The sequence below is a fragment of the Protopterus annectens genome, chromosome 5.part0, assembly GCF_019279795.1.
Source record: "Protopterus annectens isolate FY-2018-M chromosome 5.part0, PAN1.0, whole genome shotgun sequence".
In the NCBI taxonomy this organism is placed as follows: Eukaryota; Metazoa; Chordata; order Ceratodontiformes; family Protopteridae; genus Protopterus; species Protopterus annectens.
Genome location: NC_056735.1, coordinates 1,851,320,848 through 1,851,346,455, shown reverse-complemented (window position 1 = coordinate 1,851,346,455; position 25,608 = coordinate 1,851,320,848). Strand labels below are relative to the sequence as shown.

General features: G+C 41.4%; 1 protein-coding gene across 1 annotated transcript in view; it reads right to left on the bottom strand.

Moving 5' to 3' along the window:
• INTS6 (integrator complex subunit 6) overlaps positions 1–25,608 on the bottom strand; it is a 1,595,672-nt gene that overhangs the window by 337,077 nt on the left and 1,232,987 nt on the right. The window contains exon 14 of the mRNA XM_044071680.1: positions 19,609–19,751. Coding sequence (XP_043927615.1) covers positions 19,609–19,751 — 143 coding nt within the window. The remainder of the gene's footprint in view (positions 1–19,608; positions 19,752–25,608) is intronic.

The following is a 25,608-nucleotide window of genomic DNA, read 5'->3' as shown; positions in this document are numbered from 1 at the left end:
GCACAGGATACAAAGAGCTGGTCAGATTTTCTGAAAGCCTTAGATTTATCCAACTAGTAACGTAATTGCCTGTGAATGTCCAAAGAGTGAAGGAGCCTTTCCCCTTTGTTCTGGGGGTTTGGATAAAAGGTGGGCAAATGAATGGTTTGGTTTAGGGCCACACTGGATACCACCTTTGGCATAAAAGAAGGGTTAGTTCGTAAAGAGACTCTGTCTTGATGAAAAACGATGAAAGGCTCCACTGCCATTAGGGCCTGTAGTTCTGAGACTCTCTGTGCTGAAGTTATTGCTAGCAGCAGGGCATTTTTCCATGATAGGAACTGTAGATCAGCAGGGAAAGCTGGTGCAAAGGGCGGAAGTGTTAGCTTTTCCAGAACAAAGTTGAGATCCCAAGTTGGTGTTGGTGCTCTCCGGTGTGGTCTTATGTTCTTAGCCCCTCTGAGGAACTGCCTTAGTAATGGATGTGGAAAAATAGGAGGATCCATGCTGTATTGAGCTGAAATCGCTGAGGCGTGGATCTTAATAGATGAGAAGGAAAGTCCTTTGTGCAAAATCTCAGTTAAATATTGAAGAATCTGAGGAATATTTGGGACTAGGGGATTTAGGCCTTTAGTCTGGTTCCAGGTGCAGAATCTTTTTCATTTGTCTGAATAGTCTTTCCTGGTGCTAGGCCTTCTGGCTTCCAGAATGACGTCCATCACAGCTTTAGAGAGAAGTGTTGACTGGTTATTTAGGCAATTTGCCATGCAGCCAGATTTAAAGTCTTGAGCTGGCCGTGTAGAATCTGATTGTTTTGCTGAGTAAGCAGGTGAGGAATTGTAGGCAAAATCCATGGTGGGCCTTGAGCCATGTTCCTTAGTATTGGATACCAGTGTTGGCGTGGCCAGTCTGGAGCAATGAGTATCATTTGTGGCCTCTCTAATCTGGCTTTCAGCAGCACCTTTGCCAGAAGAGGTAGTGGAGGAAAGGCATACACTGTCAAAGTTTTCCAACTGAATGAGAGGGCGTCCACTTTCCAAGCTAGTGCGTGGTATGTCCTTGTGCAGAATGTCCGTAGTTGGCAGTTTTGGGGGGAAGCAAACAGATCTATGTCTGGGCTCCCCCATTTTAGAGTTATCATTGCGAATACTTGTGGATCTAGTTTCCACTCGTGAGGATGTGATGTTTCTGCTTAGATCGTCTGCCAGAGTGTTTTTCTTTCCTAACAGGAATTGTGCTTGTAGATGAACTTAGTAGGTCAGAGCTGTGTTCCACAAGGTCATTGCTTGTCTGCATAGGGGGTAGGAGTGTGTGTCCCCTTGCTTGTTTATGTACCACATCACTGTGGTGTTGTCCATCTTTATTAGTTGTCCTGGATGTAGGAGGTCCTTGAAAGCTGTTAGGGCATTTTGTACAGCTAGCATCTCTCTTCGATTGATATGTAGATGCCTTTGGTTTGCAGGCAATTTGCCCTGAATACACTGTCCTGTCATGTATGCTCCCCAGGCATAATCCGATGCATCTGTTTTTATAGTTTGCCTGGCTGTGGGTAAGGTGAAAGGCTGACCCTTGTTGAGGTGACATGCCTGAGCCCACCATAGAAACTCCTGTTGAAGGCAGGGGATGAGTGGAATTATTGTTTCCAAGCTGTGGCTGTGTTGAGACCATACGCTTTTCAGATACCATTGTAGTTTCCTCATATGTAGTTTTGCAAATGGTATTAGTAGTATGCAAGGTGCCATGAATCCCAAGGCCTGCAGAATTTTTCTTGCAGGGAGTTGGGTCTGTTGCCATCATTCTGAAGTATTGAGTCAGATGTCTTTGCTTGTCTGGTGTGAGGTAAGCCATCTGGGCTGTTGTATTTAAGCTGGCACCCAGGAATATTATGTCTTGTGAGGGCACTAATTTTGACTTCTTTTCGTTTACTGTGTACCCTAGGCAACTTAGAAGGTTTTTGACAAACGCCAGGTGCTTTAAGAGAATGTCTTTGCTTTCTGCTTGAATAAGGCAGTTGTCCAGGTATGGATATATTTGAATCCTTCTTTGTCTGCAGTATGCAATTACTGGTGCCAGGCATTTTGTGAAGACCCTGGGCGCAGTAGATAAGCCAAAGGGCAGTGCAGATAATTGGTAATGGGTTGAACCTGCAATAAATGGGAGGTATCTTCTGCAATTTTGTCTGACAGGGACATGCAGGTATGCCTCCTTGAGGTCCAACATTACTAGCCAAGCCTTCTTGCCCAGCATGGGAAGAAGTTGCTATAGTATTAGCATCTTGAATTTGGGTACTTCCAGGTATGTTTAGAATTGAGTGGTCCAGAATGGGTCTCCAGGCTTTGTCCTTTCGGGGAACTAGAAACAGTCTTGAGTAAAATCCTTGTCCTTGCTCCTGTGTAGGAACCTGCTGAATGGCTCTCATGTCCATGAGAGCTGAAATTTGCTTTTGAGCCTCTGCCTATTGGTTTGGTGGCAGGTTTGGCATTCCTTTTATCCTTGGTAAAGTGTGAAAGTGGAATCTGTAGCCTTGAGATACAATATTTAGGACCCATTTGTCTTTTGTGATGATGTGCCAATTGTCTGCAAAAAGAGCTAGTTTTCCACCCAGGGAGCTGCCAAGAGAGTTTTGCTTGGTAGTCTGAGGGGTAAGTCATTGTGTTTGTCTTCTGGTAGTTTGAGACCTGTCTTCTCCTCGTTTTTGGGTTGTGGCACTCCATTGTCGAGGCTGGTAAGAGCCTTGTGGCTGGCCTCTGCCTCTTGGGCGTCTGTATCTGCCCCTCTGTGGTCTGGCAGAAGCTGGAAAGGACCAGTTTTTGGTTGGCCAATTTCTGCTGAAACGAGGAGGTTGAACCTGTAAGAAATCCTTGACCGTCTGCATAGATTTTGCCTTATCCTCCATTTTCATTAAAACAACTTCTGCTTTTACACCAAATAAAACATCCTGCTGTAAGGGTGCGTCCAACAACTTTGCTTTAACATGATCAGGCAAAGTTTGTTCTTTTAACCAAGCATGCCTACGTATGACAGACCCTGTCACTGCTGCTCTACAAGAAGCTTCCAATGAATCAAATCCACATTGCAAAGTATGTTTTCCCACTTGTTCAGCTGAATGTAACACATCTTGCATTTCCTTGTAATCTGGTTGGTCTGTATGTGCGAGCATTTTTTGTTTTAATTGAGACATCAGATATTGTTGATATTTCAGCATGTGAAACTGACAATTTAAGGCTCTCATAGCTAGAGTAGCTGAGGTATAAATTTTCTTTCCCCATCTGTCTAGTGCTCTAGAATTCCTTTCAGAGGGCACAGGATTTTTAGCAGTAGAGGCTTTAACCCCTTTGGGATCCTGGGAAATGGTTTGTGGGTCAGCAACAGGGCTTTTATACAGGAATTTGTGTGAGTCAGGGACTCTGTAATATCTGTCTGGTTTGACTGGTGCAGGGGGTAGTGAATCTGGGTTAAGGCTAGATTCTGAGTAAACATCATCCACAATGTCTAACACAGGTGGAACTGCAAGTGGTCTGTGCTGGGGTAGTAAAAGGAACTCTCGGAGCCTTTTCTTAGAAAAGTAATCCTGGCCTTCCCAGTAGAAATGTTCCCTCATAGTATGGAAGGTTCCCCAAAAGAGAAGTCTTCTGGGGGAGATGCAGAAGGGATAGACTCTTCAGCATCAGAATCTTCATAAGGGGGAAAAGAATATTCCTGCTCCTCAGAAGAGTCTGAGGAAATTGAAACCTGGTCAGAGGAAGCATAGTCCTCCTTCTGCCTTGGCCTTTTATCAGGAGGGGGATGGGAACCCCTGATTAGGGTAATCAAGTCTTCAGCCATCTTAAGCATCTGTTTCCTAGGCATGGGGCCTTGTGCTGGAGACTGCTGTGCAGTCTTCTTTGTTTTTAAAGGAGTTTTCAGTTTTGCATAAGATTTAATAGTGAGTGTAGTCGGTCTGAAGACACCTTCAGTAACTGAAGGTGTTTCAACTGCATCGGAATCTCCTTCAGGAATGGAGTCGGAAGGTCCTAAAGGTAAAGGTTGTGGAGGCCTAGTATTCTCCGCTTGTGAATCGGATGTCGCCTGGGGTTTTAAATCAGCGGTCGTCAGGGGCTGCGTAGGCGCCTCACTGAAAACCGGAGGACCGGCGATTGGCCTAGCAGAGGCCTCGGAATCCGGTTTGGATTTCGGCTGCTTGTTCTTATCTTTGTGTGTTTTATGCATTCCGGTCGTCGGTTGCTCCAACGGCATGGTATAATTAAATTTTCTACCAAAATAATGTCAGGCGAAATCAAACTGACGTTTAATGGTTCGTTTATTAAACCTAGCACAAAACCGACAACCTGTGACGTCGTGGTCTGGGCCTAGGCAAGGAATACAATAAGAATGAAAGTCCTTATGAGGTATTTGCTTCCCACAAGAAATGCAATTGTTAACTTTTTCTGACATCGGACTGAGGCAAGAAAAGGTTCCCCAACGGGGTACTTAGCTTTATGAAGACTTCGGTCAGAAATTCGATTTGAAAATCTCAGGAGTCGGCCAACCGGCACTTGCGAACTGCTTCTGCTTCGGGCACCGCGTGGCAAGACAGACTGAAGAAAATGGCATTGGATGCATCTTATATACCCCTGGCGCACTGACGTCAGGGAAGAAGCGACAGCAACCGACGCCGGACCAAGACTTTGGAACTCAGGCCAACTGCGGGACCTCCCGACGGCAGGATAACCCAACAGTGATGACTGCAGCAGTGTAACACTATGAACATCCTGAAATTTCCTGCTGTACCAGAGAAAGTACAGTTGTGTACACTTACCATAAATGTAGATGTTAGAGTGTATTCACTGTTGCAGTCATTACATTTGGGTAATCTGCTAGCAGGTTGCCTTCAGTCAGCCTGATTAACAGTCTTGGGTCCTGCGTCGGTTGCTGTCCCTTCTTCCATGACATCAGGTCGTCAGGGGTATAAAACATGCAGCTGACGTCATTACCTGCGGTGCCCGAAGCAGTAGCCATTCGTCCGACTCCTGAAATTTTCATTTTTGAGTTTCAGAACCAAAGTCTTCAACTTAAAGCTAAGTACCCCGTTGGGGAAACTTTTTCTTGCTCCTTACCGATGTCAGTAAAAGTTAATAATTGCATTACTTGTGGAAAGCAAATACCTCACAAAGATTTTCATCTGTACTGTATTCCTTGCCTAGGCCCTAACCACAACGTACCTTGCTGTCGGTTTTGTGCTTTATTTAATCAGCGCACTATCCGTCGTCGGTACATTTTTGCCTCTAAATATTTCGGTTCTCGGTTTAATTATCCAGAAATGACCGACTGAGGGCAACCTGCCAGCAGATTACTCAAATGTTATGACTGCAACAGTGAAACATGAAGAACATCTGGAAGGAACAGACTGTATTCATTTTATAAAATTACAAATATGCAACTTGACTGGTGTTCCACAGAAGGATTTGCGAACTGTAAAGGCACAATGTGTGTATGTTCCAAACCTGGCCTGAGAAAGTAATCAAAGCCTATATTAGTAAAGACCATCATACTAGCAGAAAGAGTTGATTTTAAAAAAAATTTGCAAAAAGGAAAAGTATTAAAAATTAGAGACAGTGTATGCAGAGAATGAGTATTCAATGTGCACTAGGCAGGAGAAAAGCAAGTTTATCCTAGGAGTCAGGAAGTCTGTTAGGTAGGTGTGAGATTCAAGCTGTATTGTTCAGCTGTCTTCAGAATTTTTTTTTCCTGGAGCATCCGCCATTTTATGATGTAGAACAAGCTAAGGAGGAAATAAAGTTTATCCAACAAAGATTAAGCTAGCAAGCAGATGACGACTCTGGCCCTCATTCTTATGACAACAAAGGGTATAAAGAGCCACTGCCAGTGAAACATTTTCCACTGTTCAAAGGAAAATGATTGAAAGAAAAAATAAAACACTGAAACTGACTAGAAGAATCAGGAGTATCTTGGACTCAAACCAGGGACTGGAAGGTTGAGATGATCGGAAGGAAGACTAGAGATACTGAAATTAGTGAATAAAAGGGGACCATGAGGGGTCTGCGAAGGGGTCTGCAAAGCTATGGAAAGCATCATCATGGACCTCATAAATGAAGATATTGGGGACCTACAGACACTGGATCCTACCCAGTTCGGCTTTGTTAAGGGCAGACCCTGCCTCTTAAACCTGGTCGATTTCTTTGAAACAGTCACCAAGGCTATTGACGAGGGGAAGGTGGTCCACACAGCCTACCTGGACCTCACAAAAGCCTTAGATACAATACCCCACTCGGGAATTATAGATAAGCTCACCAGCTTAAATATAAACCCCTATGTCACTAGATGGGTTGCAAACTGGCTCAAGGACAGAACCCACATGGTTAGAACTGCTGGAGCCATGTCAGACTCCAAACCAGTTACAAGTGGCGTCCCACAAGGCTCAGTCCTGGGACCTCTCTTGTTCGGTATATATTTCTCGGAGGTACAGGCCAACACGGAAGGACTGTGGCTGACCAAGTTCGCAGATGACTGCAAACTGGGCGCCATAACTGACTCTCCCAGCAGACACAAGCATCCTCCAAAAGGGCCTCATAGAAACAGACAACTGGTGCCAGAGCCATGGCCTCAAGCTAAACGCCAAAAAGTGTATAGTCATCCCCTTTGACAAAAACAAAGTGCCCACAAATTACCACATAGGTGGTAATCCATTAAGTACGGAAGAAGTAATTAGGGACCTGGGGACCCAAGTTGATAGCAATCTCTCATTTGACAACCACGTGGCCAAAGTGGTTAGAAAAACATTTTATATAGCCCACCTAATCATGAAGGGATTCACATCTAGATTAGGGGAGGTCATCGTGCCTCTTTACTCATCCCTCATCAGGCCCATAATTGAGTACAATGCCCCTTTTGGGATGTACCTTACCAGACATCTGCAGCAACTGGAAAGACCCCAAAAGTACCTCACCAAGAGGATCAAAGGGCTCAAACAGATGCCATATGCTTCCTGGTTAAAGAAACTCCAGCTCTACTGAGTGGCATACCGCCTGCTCAGAGGCGATCTGTGCCTGATGTATAAAGCCATGTCCAACCCGGAATTAATGGACAAGCTGCACCTCCAAAAATCCAAATCCCATCGAGCTACGCGTTCGAGAGACTTGAACCTCAGCACTGAAATAAATAGGACATGCTGGAGGGACAGATTCATAACCCAGAGGCTCCCTTCACTCTGGAATAAAATCCCAGTCCAGGTTAGGCAGAGTCCCTCATTGACTCTCTTCAAGAGGAATCTTGATGAGTGGATGGGAGATCGTAGGTTTACCCCGGGTATCACTTCTGTCACTGTTAGACAGAGGCACAGTATACTAACCTCAAAAAAGGGCATAGCAAAATTAATTTAAAATGGGTGGCGAAAGCCAAACACACTATGGCTAGGCTTATAAATGCCCTAGGGCAGATAGCCTAGTATGAACCTATGAACCTATGAATCATCAATAGCACTGGATATAAGAATAGACAAATAAAACATGCTTTTGCAAGAAAGAGTGGTTGAGAAAGACTGGAATTTTGATGACTTTGTTAAACTTTTGAGCAAACTATAAAACATATACCCCACTTTAAATTATTAATGTCTAGAGGGACATTGAAGGGAATGAAGATGTAACTAAGTAAAACAATTGTTTACTCTTATTAACATTTACATGAAAATGTTAATGGTATAGATTGCAGGTTCATAAGTGACTACAAGGATAATGACCCCAAGGGGTCTTTTTAAGCCCACCCATGCTTCTCAAGATGGGGATCAAACCCTGTACATTGTGCCTGTAAGGTAACACCTTAGCCATTATGCCAAAATCCAACTTTAAAAACAGTTTTGCATAGTATGTATTCAAGGAAATTTTAAATGTGAGGTAAGGGAGACTTATCAGTGAAAGATGTTAAGGTGACCAAGTATTTTTTAGATGTAAGATTTACAGGTTTTACACAATGAAAAGATAAGAAAGTCTGGCCAGAAGCAAGTTAAAGTTAATAATGTTAAGATTTTTGGTGGTTGGGATGGAGTGTAAAAGGGTGTTGATATATGTGAAATTAAGATAGTACTTTCCCCTGTTTTTACAAGGGTAGATGTGTGGATTAATGCCCTTGGTTTAAGATGCAGAAAAGTTTTATTAAGCAAACAGAACTGAAAACTAAAACAAAGTAACAAAAGGCATGAAAAAGTAACTTTGTTGCATTTGCAAAGTTATAGCAAACAGTCCCAGTTACATACAGTAAGTCAGCAAGTGCAGACAGTTGGCCTGAGGAAGTCTGTGCATTGTGTTCTGACTGGAGTTTACCAAGACTTAGTAGAACAAACACAAGTGCATCCACACGGAGAAGGCACTGAAGTCACTGAAAGTACTCACACAGTCAAATGATGAAACCAGTTCAAGTGAGACGAAATAATACAAAAATTCCTCTTTATTCCATACGTAAAACCACAAAGAATAAGTGCTTTTGCGTAGCTGTCGTACGCTTCATCAGATTCTGTTACAAGCTCTGTTATTTCAGTTTATATAGTCAAGCATTGTATTCAATTAGTATAATTAATTAATTAGAGAACCATTTAATGACTCAACTTAAGACAACCTCTTATTTCAGTTAAAGGGCTATGTATTCATTTTTGTAAATGGATTCATTCAAATACAAAATTATATACATATATATCCTAAATCAAATCAGAATGTTGCGTACATCTGTATAAATATATTTCATAAAAAACATAACACTACCTTAACATACATAAACTAATCACATAAAAACTTTCTAGACTGTATTATCTTACTCATCTTCCAGTATTTCGGAATCATGGAACCTTCATCAAATAAAACCAAATATTATTTACATCTTAATATAATATACATTAAAGTGCATAGTGCAAGTCTATATATGGTACCAAGACTCTTTGATGCATCTGCAAAACTGTTAGTTGTTTTTCTTCCTCATTGCTGACTGTTTTTACTTGGAGACAAGTTGTCTGCAAGCAGTTAACCGTTTCATTATTTACTTATTTCCAGTTTGATGACCGGGGAGGTCAACTGGGCTCAGGGAGCCCATTTTCAGTGGAGGCCCGGGAAGAAAAACTCCGCATTACATAGTTTACTTATAGAAAAGCTTCACATTACATAGTTTAGTTACAGATACAATCATAGTAAAGCAGACGTAATTACAGAAAGTTTGTGAGGTAGGTGTGAGATTCAAGCTGTATTGTTCACCTGTCTTCATTTTTATGCAAGCAGTTAATCTGGAGAGTTCTGAGCATTCTGTGCTAAGAGAGATATAACAGTTAAATGTACAGTGGGCAAGCAGTTTAGTGAAAAATAAATAACTATGGGAAGTGAATAAGTATAAACTTCCTGAACAGTCTCAATACTTCAAAGTGTTTAATAGTACAGTGAATACTTTAGTTTATTTAAAAGTAGCCAATTAATTTTTTTCTTAGGGATAGAAAATTAAAGTTTACTGAATGCATACAAGTTTTTCACATCTGGGAGGAAAATAAAGACAACAAAAGAACATATACCAATTGGTGCAGGTGGGAAGTGGGAACATAGGCTGTAACATGTGCTTTAGCATGAGTAATCTTAACTTTAGATTAGGTAGTGCGTTTGGGTAGAGTTGTCGATTTGTGGCAACTGTTCCTATCTGGAGAGGTAAACTTAAGTTGTAGACAATGTTTACAGTCTATTCCCTAGAAAAAGAGAGAAAGCACTCTCTTGAAACCTTTTAAAGTAGAAGTTGAGACAGAACCACAGGTCCCTCTTGTGGGAGCTGAAGCGCCCAACAAAGATTGGTCCTGGAACCCCGCTTGACCTTGGTACAAAGTGGACACTGGAGCCAAGCTGTCTAGCTCCAAAGCTCAGAGAACCTCAGAGTTGAGCCAGTCTCCCCCGGTCTGTCATCAGCACCTCAGCTCAGAGATCCATCCAGGTCCAAGCCACTCGGTACTAATCAGAGATACCGCCCGAGTTGCCGAAGACCAGATCTTCAGCTTTGACATAGACATACCCCAGGGAGCATTCAGATCCAACAGCTGAGAGTCCGTAAAATGGATCAGGGAAGGAGAAATAACTGAATAAGAGAAAGGGACCATGCCCCTGGCTCCATCTGGAGCCAGGGCTGGGAGAAACCCTAGCTGGGTTCATATCCTGAGGAACTTCCTCATCATATCCATGTCTGCTTTGAAACAGCTCCTGGAAGACCACACTGACTGGAGGGATGAAGCAGTAGAGGAAGGTCTGGATATGTGATGGAGAGGCCTTTCCTGGAGGAAGGGGGATTGCAGCCTCGTTGAAACCAGTTCCAGAGAAACTCATGGTCCTGGCATGGCAGGAGTGCTGGATTCATCAAATATGGATTCTGATGGATCTGAAGGCTTTGAAATCTTTGAGGCCGGAATTGAGGAAGGCGAGTGATCCGGCGACCACTTCTTAGATTCTTTAGACTTCTTTTCTTTTTTCTTAGGCTTATCATGGATCTTTTCAGCCCCGGATTTATCAGCAGCCTTTTTTGCAGGAGGAGAGATGGAAGAAGAAACAGCAGAGTGAGAATGTGGAGGCAGTCAGGTACCCCTTAATGACTAATTTGTGTCTCCACAAGCGCTCAATGACCAAAAGCAATGCAAATAGTTCATTATTTATCCAGATGAACAGCTCCTAAACAATAAACACATTTGGCGTGTGTGTCCAAGGTGAAGGATTTTGTGGACACAGGTCACACATTTCTTAAAACCTAAAGGTTTATTTGACATGATAAGCAACTAACAACAACCACAACAGTAACAGGAAAAATGTTAAATACTAATAGTTACAACTAATAACTATACCAAACATGGTCACTATAAACAACTATGCTAAAACTGCAATAAACTTTTACCACAAGAGAGCTATACAAGAGATGGCACAAAAGAGAAAGGAAAAATAACAGAATTTTTTTTTTAAGTAAGGGAAGGAACATCAAGAACTAAAAATAAAAGGGATAGTGAAAAAAATACAGGATAATAAATCTTACAAACAAAATATCATCAAGTAAAAAATGTTACTTAGATTAAACCCAGCCTGAGCAAAGGAAATTGCGTCTGTAGCAGACAAGTGGCAAATGAGATCTGGGTAACTCTCTACCTGCACGGGGTTACAGGTAAGGCAAACAGCCTGAGCATTGCATCCAGTCTTGACAGTGGCCGAAGACAGATCAGATAACCCATCAAGACAACATCAAATATATGTTTTGATATCTGCAGGGCACAAAAACTTTTAGCACAACAGCTTAGGCAACAGAAAGTAGAAAGGAAGCCTATGATGAAAAACAAATAAAATAACTGGGGATTCTATACAGGTATTAGAAATATTTTGGAAGTTTAAAAAAAACTGCAGAAAGCAGAGGAATGCTAAAACCAAGAAAAAAGCAAACAGAAATATTTATGGAAGACTTAATTATGCTGAGGATAGAAGAAGAAGAGGCTCGGCAATTAATAGCTAAGACAGGAAGAGATGACATAAAAATGCTGATGTATAATCATTCCACAGGAAGTCCTCAGAAACTGATGACATTCCTGTAGAAGTTTGGAAGTTAGGAGGGAAAACTGGTGACGGGTTGGTTCGAAGGGAAACCCTGTCCTGATGGAAGATGAGAAAGGGCTGCACAGCCATGAGGGCTTGTAGTTCCGAAACCCTACGAGCTGAGGTAATGGCCAGAAGGAAGGCTGTTTTCCAGGACAAATATTGCAAATCTGTTGAGGCAGCTGATTCAAAGGGAGGCAATGTTAATTTTTCTAGAACGTAATTAAGATCCCAGGCTGGCATTGGTTGTTTCCTTGGTGGTCTTATATTCTTAGCCCCTCTGAGGAACTGTCTTAACAGTGGGTGAGAGAATAAGGGTGGATCAGTGTTGAATTCTGCAGAAATGGCTGAGGCATGGATTTTTATGGAGGAAAATGAAAGTCCACTGTTCAGCAGCTCAGCTAGATACTGTAATACCCGAGGCAAATTCAGTTTTCTAGGGTCCTGGCCTTTTTTCTCATTCCAAGAGCAAAACCGTTTCCATTTTGCAGAGTAAGCCTTTCTAGTAGATGGCCTTCTGGCCTCCAAAATGACATCCTGCACCTCTTTGTGGAGTAGGGTCTGTTGTGGTGTCAAGGAATTTTCCATGCAGCGAGATTGAGTGTTTTCAGCTGACTGTGAAGAGTTTTGTAGCTGTGCTGAGTCAGCAGAAGAGGCATTAGAGGTAGGGACCAGGGAGGAGTATGTGTTAGGCTCCTCAGGAGTGGGTACCAGTGTTGTCTTGGCTAGTCTGGAGCAATCAGTATCATCTTCGGTCTGTCTGCTCTTGCTTTCAAGAGTACCTTGGGCAGAAGAGGCAGAGGTGGGAAAGCGTAAACTGTCCGTGCTGTCCAACTGAATGAAAGGGCATCCACTCTTCAGGCCTTTGGATGAAAGGTCCTTGAACAGAACTTTTCCAATTGATGATTCCTGTGGGAGGCGAAGAGATCTATGTCTGGCCTCCCCCACGCTTGGATTATCTTTGTAAACACTTGAGGATGCAACTTCCATTCGTGTGGATCTGTCATATTTCTGCTTAGATTGTCTGCCAGCGTGTTTTCCAAACCTGGCAAGTACTGTGCCTGAAGTTCAATTTGCCATTCCAGAGCCAAGTTCCAAAGTGTCATGGCTAGTCTGCACAGGGGGTATGAATGTGTTCCTCCTTGTTTGTCTATGTACCACATTACTGTGGTGTTGTCTGTTCTTATCAATAATTGTCCTGGATGCAGGAGGTCCTTGAAAGCTGTAATTGCATTTATCACTGCTAGCATTTCTTTCTGATTGATGTAAAGGTGCTTTTCCTTTTGGGACCATTTGCCCTGAATGCACCTGTCTGTCATGTGCGCCCCCCAGGCGTAATCTGAGGCGTCTGTTGTGATGACTTGATTTGCTTGAGGTTTGCCGAATGGGAGACCTGTGTTTGTTTGACATGCTTGGGCCCACCATAGAAATTCCTTTGGCAAACATGGAATTATTGGTATTATTGTTTCCAAACTGTGGCTGTGTTGAGACCATAGGTTTTTTAGGTACCAGTGAAGTTTCCTCATATGCAACTTTGCACATGGGATTAAAAGAATGCAAGATGCCATGAAGCCCAGAGCCTGCAGGATTTTCCTTGCAGTAAGCCTGGTACAATCTGCTAGTATTTTGAAGTACTGAGTTAGTTGCCCCTGTTTTTCTGGCATAAGATAGGCCATCTGGGTGTTTGTGTTCAAGTTGGCACCCAGGAAAGTTATTGTCTGAGATGGTGTTAGCCTGGATTTCTCTTTGTTGATCGTGTATCCCAGGGAATTCAGTAACCGTGTTACATAAGCCAAATGTTCCAGAAGTATGTGCTTGCTGTCCGCTTGGATCAGGCAGTCATCCAAATAAGGGTAAATTTGTATCCCTTGAAGTCTGCAGTAGGCAATTACTGATGCCAGGCATTTCGTGAATACTCTGGGCGCAGTAGATAAGCCAAAGGGCAATGCGGAGAATTGATAGTGAATTGAACCTGCAAGAAATCTGAGGTATCTTCTGCAGCTTTGTCTGATTGGGACATGCAGGTATGCCTCCTTGAGGTCCAATGTTACCAGCCAAAACTCCTTGCCCAGCATGGGAAGAAGCTGCTGTAATGTGAGCATCTTGAATTTTGGTACGAGTAAGAATGTGTTTAGGATGGATAAGTCCAAAATGGGTCTCCAGTCAGTTCCTTTCCTTGGTACCAGAAATAGCCTGGAATAAAAACCTTGACCTTGTTTGTGAGTAGGTACCTCTTGAATAGCTTTCATGTCTATGAGCTTTGAAATTTGTAGTTGTGCCTCTGCCCTTTGATTGTGTGGCAGGTTTGGCATGCCTCTCATTTTTGGAAGGGTGTGAAAATGAAATCTGTAGCCTCTGTTTATAACGTCCAGGATCCATTTGTCTGTTGTGACAATATGCCAATTTCTTGTAAATAATGCCAGCTTTCCTCCCAAGGGTGCTGCCAGCTGAGACTTGCTTGGCATGGAAAGGAGGAAGTCATTGGGTTTGTTTCCTGTATTGGTGTGCACTGTCTTCGCCACCTCTTGGTGCTGGAGTTTGCCATTGCCTGCCTCTATATGATCCTTGTGATTGTCCTCTGCCCCTTGTGCGCCTGTATCTACCTCTTTGGGGCTTTTCCGTGGCTGGAAAGGACCAGTTTTTAGAAGGCCAATTTCTGCTAAAACGTGGTGGTTGAACATGTAGAAAAGCTTTGACAGTTTGCATAGATTTGGCTTTTTCTTCCATTTTCTGTAGTATCTCCTCAGCATTAGTACCACATAGCACATCCTTTTGTAAAGGAGCATCTAGTAGTTTAGCTTTCACATGATCAGGCAAAATTTGTTCCCTAAGCCAGGCATGTCTACGAATGACTGATCCTGTAACAGCAGCTCTACTTGAGGCCTCTAGGGCATCATAGCCACATTGTAAGGTGTGTTTACCCACTTGTTCTGCACTATGCATCATATCCTGCAACTCCTTCAAATCTGGTTGTTCAGGTTGAGACATTTTATTTCTTAACTGAGATAACAGAAACTGCTGATATTTAAGCATATGAAACTGACAATTTAAGGCCCTCATGGCTAGGGTGGCCGAGGTATATACCTTTTTTCACCACCTTTCTAAGGATCTAGACTCTCTTTCGGAAGGTAGTGGATTCTTAGCAGTAGAGGCCTTCATTCCCTTGGGGCCTTGAGAAATGGTTTCAGGGTCAGCATTATGGCTTTTGTAAAGAAATTGGTGGGAGTTAGGAACTCTGTAGTACCTATCAGGCTTGACTGGGGCAGGAGGCAGGGAATCCGGATTAAGGCAAGCCTCCGCATAAACATCATCAAGTATGTCCAAGACAGGAGGTATCGCCAGAGGTCTGTGTTGAGGTAACAAAAGAAATTCCCTAAGTCTTTTCTTGGAATCAGAAAAGTCTTGGCCTTCCCAATGGAAGTGTTCCCTCAAGGTGTGCAAGGTTTCCCCAAAAGAAAAATCCTCTGGAGGAGATACAGAAGGAATGGACTGCTCTGCATCAGAGTCTTCAAAAGGGGAGTAAGAGTGTTCCTCTACATCAGAATGTTCTGAAAAATGGAGCCCTGATCAGTAGAGGGAGAATCTTCCTCCACTCTGGGTCTCTTGTCTGGAGGGGGTTGGGAACCCCTGATAAGAGTAATTAAATCCTCAGCCATTTTAAGCATCTGCTTTTTAGGCATGGGGCCTGGAGATGGGCCCTGTGCAACAGGCCTCTTGGGATGCCTGGCTGATTTGGACTTAGTAAAGGCCTTAATGGAAAAGGAAGATGAGGGTCTAAAGACACCATGGGTGGAAGTGGACCTGTCCACATTAGGAGGCTCAACGCTCACAGTGGCTTCGGTGGTTGTAGTCTGGGTATGGGCCGAGGTACCTGCGGTCTCAGTTACAGAAGACACCGCCAAAGAAGTGTCGTCGGTAGTCATGGACTGCATAGGCGTCTCGCTGAGAACCGGACCACGTGTAGCCGGTTTTGGCGTGGTGTCAATGGAGACCACGGACCTCGCGTGCCGGTCCTTGTCCTTGCATTTTTTGGGCAAAACGGTAGTTGGAGTCTCCGACGACATTTTATAATCAAAGGCTTTACCAAAAAGGTGTTGAGCGAACTCCGCCCGACGCTTAATAGTGCGTTTATTGAAAGTCGCACAAAAGCGACAGCCCGAGACGTCGTGGTCTGGGCCTAAACAAGGTAGGCAGAGGGAATGGAAATCCTTATGCGGTATTTGCTTCCCACAAGAAATACAATTGTTAACTTTTTCTGACATCGGTCTGAGGCAAGAAAAGTTTCCCCAACGGGGTACTTAGCTTTAAAGAAGACTTCGGTTTCTAATTTTTCGTAAATTCAGGAGCTAGCCGACCAGCACTTGCGATCTGCTTCTGCTTCGGGCACCGCGCGGCAAAAAAGACTGAAGAAAGTGGCATCTGCTGTGTCTTATATACCCCTGCCTCACTGACGTCAGGAAAGAAAGTGACAACAACCGACGCCGGACCTAGACTTTGGAATTCGGCCGACCGAGGACCTGCTTGATGGCAGAGAACCCATCTGAGATTACTGCAGCTGTATGCACGATGAACATCTGGTAAAGTTCTGGAAGGTTGATCAACAGTATTTTAAAAGGGGGGCATCATCATCTTGGAAAAAATCATGTGACTGTATTACGCAAAGAGGGTAAAGACCCTTTATACCCAGCTTCATACAGATTCACTTCAATTTTAAACCATGATTACAATATGCTTATGTCTATACTAGCAAAGAAAATGGCAACGGTGTTGCCAAGACAGACAGACACACAGATATTGACCAGTGTATTTTTGTGGAGGGAAGACAACCATTTAACACAGAGCAATGACGAGAGTTAGAGAGAATAACAATCATACAGAATATAGAGGTATAAAATACAGTGCAAGAGGGAACTGGAAAGAAAATTGGCCGAGGAACCAATGTATTAAACTAAACAGAAAAAAGTAACAGAGCTGGATGAGGCCAAGCAGAAGTTTGGACTGCAGGTTAGAGACTGCCTTACTTACCACAAATTGATAGAGGATATGCAAAGAGAAAGGGTAGGGGAGTACTACATGAAAGACCAACTCTGGCAAAGTTTTTGTTTGAGTCTAGAGCAGAAATTGCTGTTAAAAATGGGGATAATTAGTAGGACATTTAACATGATACCTATCAGAATCAATTAGAGGAGGTTAGAAAAGATTGGGAAGGGAGAGTGCAATTTACGAAGGAACAATGGAAGGACATCTGTACGGCTCTCAAGTATGCAGCAAACTCTAGAATGTAAAGAATTTTTGCATGGATGTGTTCCCATAGTTTTTTTTATACTCCAAACAGGCAGACAGCAAATGTTCAGGTGTGATGGAATAGAACATAACTGGGAATGTGTTTTTTTTTAAGTGTAATGAGTTGGCAGATTTTTAAAAAATTTCCTTCAGAGTACTATGTCGGAAATCTTGGGGGAGCAAATGGCTGTATGTAAGCAAATTATTCTTTTGAAATGGGACAAAGAATCTATTATTGCCTACGGATACTAAGGTCTTAATAAATTGAATGCTACTAACTGCCATAAAAGCAATTAATAGAAAATGGAAAGCAACATTAAACAAACTAAAGTGCTGAATATTATAAAGGAGGTAAAAGAACTGGAGGTGGGATCTTTAGAAAAAAAGAGGGAGCAAGTTACAGGGAGAGAAATAAATGGAACTTGTGTGAACAATACATACAGAATAACGCTCAGAAGGAGAAGTAAGGTTTAAGAAAAGGCAGGAACTGAGCAATTTATGTAGAAATGGAATTGTTAGAAAGGAAGAAAATGTGTGCAATGTATAAATCATGAATATGACAAACGTTAATATGGTTTGTGTAATTTTCTATTAATGTATGTGTGCATATGTCTTAAGTGATAATTCAGTAAAGAAAACCTGTGCAATCCTCTCACCAATGGCAGACAATGGGTTTCATCTCCATTTCCTCCCACATCCCAACAACATGTCTTGAGTAAACTAGCAATTTCCACAGTGCCACTGGTGTTCACTACATAAGTTTGTGTGTGCGCGCACATGTGTGTGTGCGTACGCATGTGTGTGTGTGTGTGTGCGTGCGTGTGATGTCACCTTTTACTAGGCTGATGTCCTGTACATGATTATTTTTTCTGCCTTGCACTCAGTGAGGGCCAGGACAGGTTCTAGATCTTTAGTGACCCTGAACTGGATAAAACAAGTATCAGAGAATAACTGAATGGAAAATAAAATGATATAAACACACAGAAACATAAGTGAATATGCAGCAACACCTAACACTTTGGGTCTTCCTGACTGTGCCACAAACAAATGCAGTAAAAATATTAGTACAGTCACTCCTTTAATTACACTACAAGATATTCAAAATGTTACTCCCTCACTGTGCAAAATTTACAAAAGTTAAGGCTGAGAATACAAATATATTTCTGGCTGGTGTCTGAAGTTCAGGCAGGGTTCCCTAGAGCAAACAGTAACAATTGCTCAGTAGGAGACGTGGTCCCATAGAGCTTCTAGGGATAAGGAGACAAGGAATGGTATTAGAAATACCTGGTCCAGAGACCTCAAACCCCTCTGCATCATAAACAGAACAGTCTGGCGGGAATATCACTTTTAAGGAACATACTCCCTGACTCCCTATATATAGAAAGCAAAGCTTTTCCATGACCCTATTTAGGTGCAACTCTTACCACTGGATGGGAAAGAGGAAATTTACCTCGGGACTGATATGTAGCCTAATAGGCAGAGGCAGTGCTTAAATGCCTTGCTTTACAGTAGTGACCCCAACACATAATGAAGGCAAAACCCAAACAAAATACTCTGCTACAAATGAAAAGTATTTAAATATATATATGGCAAGGATAGTTAGGCACCTATGGGATAACAAAGCTGGGTAACAAATGGGAAGCATGGTTAGGCTTAAAATGTCCCAACAGGGACAATAGCCTAGTACTCACCTATGAGCCTATAATCACAGGCATGGGGCCACATGAAGAACAGCAGGGGAGATTCAGGGGGAAAAAAACATCAAAAACAAATGTGCCCATGCTAGTTTTCATCGGGCACTGCATTTTCTTCTCACATCCCAATGACATGTCACAAGTAAACTAGCAAGTGTGTGTGTGTGTGTGTGTGTGTGTGTGTGCGTGTGATGTCACCTTTTACTAGGCTGATGTCCTGTACATGATTATTTTCTCTGCCTTGCACTCAGTGAGGGCCAGGACAGGTTCTAGATCTTTAGTGACCCAAAACTGGATAAAACAAGTATCAGAGAATAACTGAATGGAAAATAAAATTATATAAACACACAGAAACATAAATGAATATGCAGCAACACCTAACACTTTGTTTGTGGCACAGTCAGGAAGACCCAAACGCAGTAAAAATATTATATATAATCTCAGGCATGGGGCCAAACTAAGTGGAGACTAACAGAACAGCAGGGAAGATTCAGGGGGGAAAAACAGCAAAAACAAATGTGTCCATGCGAGTTTTTATCAGGCACTCATTTTCCTCTCACATCCCAATGACATGTCACAAGTAAACTAGCAATTCTACACACTGCCATTGGTGTCCACTACATGCGTGTGTGTGTGTGTGTGTGTGTGTGTGTGTGAGTGTGTGATGTCCCCTTTTACTAGGCTGATATAGTGTACAGAATTATTTTTTTCTGCCTTGCACTCAGTGAGGGCCTGGACAGGATATGGAGCTCCAGTTACCTTGAACTGGATAAAGCAAGTATTAGAGAATAAATGACAGTAAAACAATGGCATAAACATACAGAAATTTAAATGAATATGCAGGAACACCTAAAACTTTGGGTCTTCCTGACTGTGCCACAAACAAACTCAGTAAAAACATTAGTATGGTCTCTTCTTTAATTACAGTACAAGATATTCAAAATATTATTCCCTCCTCCAAAACTAGGAACATGTAACACAATGCTACAAGATAAGTGTATTCATGCATTCTTCTTAGCCTCCACTTGAACCACTATTTTTCCAGTTTTATCTTACTGACATCTGAACACATTTACCTTTTTGTCCAACTTGAAAGGATTCCCAAATGTATGCAGCCGTTTCGGCTGATCAGGGTCAAGTTCTCGGAGAGGAGAAGGAATGTGTTTCAAGTATTCTTGGTAGTTGCCCATCTGTGCTATAGGAACACTGTGCATATTGTCTAATAAAATCACAGGAGAAATATTAGATTAATATTAGCCTAAAGATGCAACAAGAGAAACAAATTACAGAAATGTGAGGTACTCACTAACTGTAGATGACCGATGTGTCCTAGACTTCATGATTAACTTTATTTACTAAAACTGTTCAGAAGCATACATTTAAGCATCTTGCAACACACAAAAGCATGATAATAAAAGAAGGAAGTAGCATAATAAGAAGAGAACAATCATAAAACAATATAGACACTATACTCAATTATATCAATTAATTTTACAAACTCAACTCAAGATACAGGTTCTGACGTTCACCTATTAAAATATTTGTCTGTGCAATACTGAATTTGCACTGTAGGGAAACTGGAGCTGTCTGCTGCATAATGTATGCAGATCATCATTACAACTATCCAGATTCTGGATGTCATGTCAGGCATAACTCCTTAAAGAATTCTACATCATAACAGAGCAAGGAAGAAATATACATACTTTTTAAAGCAAAAGTAAGTCTCTACCACTTTCTCAGTTCAGTGCAAAAAATGCCTAAGCAAGGGCAGACTGTGTACAGGGGAAAACACCCCAAACTACGGCCAGGTGACCAGTGTTCAATTAGTTTGAACAACTAAAGGATCTGGTAGGGAAAGATGGCCATGGCCATCCTGGGGGAAAGGTGGGTCAGTGCCTAAGGGTAGCCTTCAACATGGGTGTATGGAACCATATACTCGCATGTGAAAGGCACTGGAACCTGCCATCACACATTCCCCTGTTAGGAGTACATCAACTCCATTTTCAGGCTTTCCTTTGCTCTATATGTAGGAGGATAACAAATATTCCTTTAATATCACAGGCAAGGATGAAGCCTTTGGAGATGTAAACTCTCAAGACATCAAAAATATCGATTAATTTCCCAGGGAATGCTGCAGCGCAGTACTGTCAGACCACAGATGGCAACCAAACATTTCCAGCACTACAGTCAACCAATAACAGTGAAAAGTCACCATACTTCTTATGAAACTCTTAGCACTGTTAATACAAATCAGAGCAGTAAAGAAGCAAGCTATACAAGAAATAATAAGTAAGCAATACAACAATGTCATTTCTGAATTTGGCATCACATACTGTAATACAAATATGTACAAACTGATGCAGTCTCAATAAGTCAGACAGCCACTCCTAATGACCTTAAGAATAAACTATTTCAGAAATTCAGCATCAGATTCAAAACTAGTAGACTAAATAATCCAATATGGTTTCCATTCACAGTAAAAGTAAAAGCTGTGTCTGTTGCAAGAGTTAAAAATAATCATAGCACTTCCTATTTGCATATCAGAACACTGCATATGTGCCAAGGGTGAATTAGATCTTTTAGTTTTGCACCATCAAACACTGTGTTCTGCAACTATATTTCAGAGTTTCTTCCAACTTCACAAAGTCCCAAGTACCTACCTGCCTGTATGCCTTAACCACATCTAAAGATATTCACAAATGTAATGCATCACTGTATCTTCTACAAATAAAAAAAAAAGTTGTTTTTTTTTTACCTGCACTTGCTCACCTTGCTGATAATTTTTGCCAAAGGCTTCTGCAAAAGCACTCTCCCATGCGATTGTATTTCTTAGCATATTATGCCAAAGTTGTTACTTTTCAGTCTCTCTCTCTCTTTCATGGGTAATTAAATTTCTTCCTAGAATGCCCTCGGGTTAATGAAAATGCCTTGCTTCTTTTCTGCCTTAACATTCTTATTTGGCAACCCACTGCAGCAGTTACAGGTCATACATTAAACATTTATATATTCGAGTCAATATATAGTAATATGAGAAATGTTATGTCTCCCAAGGCATCCTTTGTGTTTTATATGCTTTCTTCACATCTGAGAAGGTACACAGGACTGAGCTGATTACTCAAGTCACAAGGTAAAATTCTTTACAGGGGAAGTAAGATAGTCAAACAGTATTTCAGTGCAGCAACATATTCTGCATGTGTTCTCTTTGCCTAGGTCCATGTTGCCAGCTAAATGGGTGATGACATTTTCTGATGGAGGTTCTATAGTAGATGAACAAAAAGAACCACACTGCCAGGTAAAGCACTCTCCTCAAAAACACGAAAACAGCAAACAAAAAGGCAATGAGTGCACCATGGACTAAGGTTAAAAACCAAAAGTAGAATGAATAAATCCAAAAGGTCTTCTTAGTAGATAAAATCCACGTTTATTGGAGACAATAGAACTGCAGCAGGTAGCAAATAGTAAGCGCTTTCGCGTTGTTACCCAACGCTTCATCAGACATAAAGAAAATGTTAAACTCTCCCTTTTTAAACAACTGATTGTCATGATGTCATGAATATCTTAAAGAGACAGACATATAGACATAAAATGCAGTTCAAGTTAAAACAGAAACATCAATTATCTAAAATAGAGATAAAAAATATACATTTGAAGTATATATGCACACTAATGCTTCAAAGGTCTTGAAGCTAAAAAAGGCTTAATGGTAAGCCTTTCATTAAGCCCAAATCTGTCGGCTTGTAGTTTCACAATCCACTTGCCTTCCCTTTCTTCGATTCTATTTTTAATATTGCCTAATCTTCCATCAATGTTTACCATTTCAAGGACCAGGAATTTAAATGTGTGATTATCACCTGAGTCCACAATGTGCTTGGCTAGGGCATTCAATACGTTTCTTTTGGATATGGCATAAATGTGTTCCCTAATGCGTTCTCTTAAGGATCTACTTGTCATGCCTACGTAAAATTTCCTACATGTTTGGCAGTCAGCTAAATAAACCAAATTGGTGGATTTGCAAGTCGCATGATGTTTAAATGTATAAGTTCTGTATGTGTCAGGATGTGTGTAATTGTTAGTATTGGCAACGTATCTGCACTGGTTGCAGGATAGGCAAGCAAAGGTACCAGGTTTCATGTTCTTCAGCTCATCAATGTGTGGTTTGTCATAACAAAGTAACCTATTTAAAGAAAGCATGTTCTTGTAGGCTACTCGGGGTTTGTTGTCAACTAGGGACCTTATGTCATCATCTATCATGAGGAGATTCCAGTGTTTGTTAAAAATCTTTAGAACATGATTGTTTCTGTTGGTGTAAGGAATTACAATCCTATTGGTGTTGGATCTAGGTGTTCGTGTCGAATTTGAACGCTGGAATGTATGTCTTTTAATAATGGGTGCAGCTTCATCGCTTCTCTTGGAATCGCATTCAGAAATAGCTTCAAACACAGAGTTCCTATTGTAGCCCCTGGATATAAAATTATTGGCTAAGTCGAATTTTTGCTGATGGTATGCTGTGTGTGTAGAAGTCAACCTAGAGGCCCTGATGGTTTGGTTCTTCACAATGTTCCTATAGATGTGTTGGGGATGCATACTCTCTCGGTGTAATAAATTATTCCTCCAACAATTCTTCCTAAAGAGTTCAGTGTCAAAGCCATGACTGTTCTTAAAGATTCTCACATCTAAAAAATCAATCCGGTCGTAGGAATAAGTATAGTCAAAACTCAAAAACTCAGTTGAAGCATTGAGATAACTGATGAACTCAGAGAGTTGTTCAACGGTTCCTCCCCATAAAAGGAATATGTCATCCACAAACCTGTTATAGAATTTCAATAAGTTGGAAAATCTAGAGCTATTGTTGAACACAAACAACTGTTCCCAATGTGCCAGCACCAAATTCGCATAAGCGTTGGCACATGGAGTGCCCATCGCTACACCTTTGACTTGTAAATAATATGTGTTCTGATAGCATAATACATTATTTTCAAGAGTTATTTCGAGTAAGGACATACATCTGTCAACCATGTGGGGTGTAAGCTTACTGTGTGTAAGAACGGCTCTGATGTACTCTAAACCTATGTCATTAGGGATTGAGGTAAACAATGATTTAACATCTAAGGTGACTAATATACAATCATCATAGGAAGAAAAGGATTGATCAAAACTTGCTAAGTTCTCTAGAAAATTGGTGGTATCTTTCAAAATGTGTTTAACTTCTAAGACAATGGGTTTCAGTGTCTTATCAAGATAAATTGAGAGAGGCTCTGTGAGCCAACCTCGACTGGACACTATTGGACGCAGAGGTGGATCTACTGCGTCCTTGTGTATTTTTGGAAGACCCCTGAAAGATGGTACTAAAGGCTTGTCTACTAGTAGATAAGAATATAAATCGTTGTCAATGACATTGGTTAGCATCAAATCATACAGCATAGCATGAACATCTTTGATAAGATTATTCAAACTGTATCTGGGTAAAAGTGAATAGGTTTCATTGTCAGAAAGCATACAATTCATTTTCTCAAAATATGCAGAACTGTCCATTACAATGACAGCGCCACCTTTGTCTGCTTGTCTGATAACAATAGCCTCATTACATCTTAATCTATCTAAAGCTTCTTTTTCATTGTGTGTCAAATTAAAAAACTGAGATTTAGCTTTGGTGTCATTATAAAGTTTGAACAAGTCATCCTCCACAGCTTGCTCAAAAGCATCCAAAAATGGATGTTGCTGAGGAACAAACGTTGATGGCTTTCTAAAGGAAGTATGAGTGTTAGCAGATTGTTCGTCCTGCTTGCCATATAACAACTTAAGAGCTATGTTCCTTGTAAATATCTTAACATCCACGATGATGCCAGTGACATCATTGCTACATGAAGGAATAAAACCTAGTCCCTTGTTTAGGACCGAAAGCTCAAATACATTTAAGGCACATTTAGAAATATTTATAACTAAATTGTCTGTGGTGGAAGCCTCAGTAGTTAAAGTATATGCATTTATGTTTTCGGTCGCCATACCTTTTTTGTCAATGGCGTGTTGTCTTCCATGAACTTCCTTTTGTTTGTTCTTGTTGACGGAGACCAAGTTCTCTTTTCCTGAGGTCTGTAAGGTAAAGGAAAAGAAGGGAGACCTTCTCCCAAGGCAAATAACTCATCCTCAGCTTGAATTACGAAAGAGTCAATGCAGAGTTGCTTGTTGCGCGTATCGCTCGCTTTAGTTCTCACAGAGTTGTCCTTCTCAAAATGTGACACTGTGTCTGGACCAGAATCAATGTGTACTTGTGCCTCAACCGTGACGGCATTGGGACGTGGCGCCGTTATCTTTTTAGATCCTTCGATGGCATTGCCGAGTGTTTCCGTTGTGATGGCCATAGCAGAATCCATCTGTACTGGTTCATCTGCTGACGTCAGCGAAATGGGAGTGGTTGAATCCACGACACGTTGTTCCTCTGTAACTACTGAAGGTTTACGCAAGTTGTTCGATACTTTGTTTGAATTAATAGACCTCACATCGCTGTTGTCCTTAGGCCAAGAAAAAACTTGGGATTTACTGAAATCGAGGAAATCCCTCTGTAACTTCCGTTTCTTGTCACGTAGACATTTGATGTCTAAAGAGGATAGCATGTGTTTCAAATCATTAAGCACTGTATTGGATTGCTCAGCACTTAATAAACCAGTTAGTTCTTTATATATAGCTTGAATGTCATTCTTCAGTTCCCCGATAGAAATATCATAATGCTCAATTAGTATGTATAAATAGGAGAAACTGGTATCAATGTTACATTTCTGCCACTTTGCCAGGAGTCTGGGTTGTGAGTCGCCGAAAGTCGGCATTTTAAGGATTCTTAAACCTCGCGGCACTAATTTGAACTTCAAACAAGCTTCCATATGTAGTTTCTGCCACTGAATGGTGCGCAGTTTATGGAACTTGTTCTCTAAATTCCTTGTAATCATCGTTATCTCCATGTTGTTCTTGAAAAAATATGCAGCGTCTCCGGAAGCATTAAGGTCTGAAGCGGTCAGTTTAAGTAATGGGTTGATACTGAAATCAACTAGTCCATCCAAATCAAACAATCTGTCGGCTTCAAA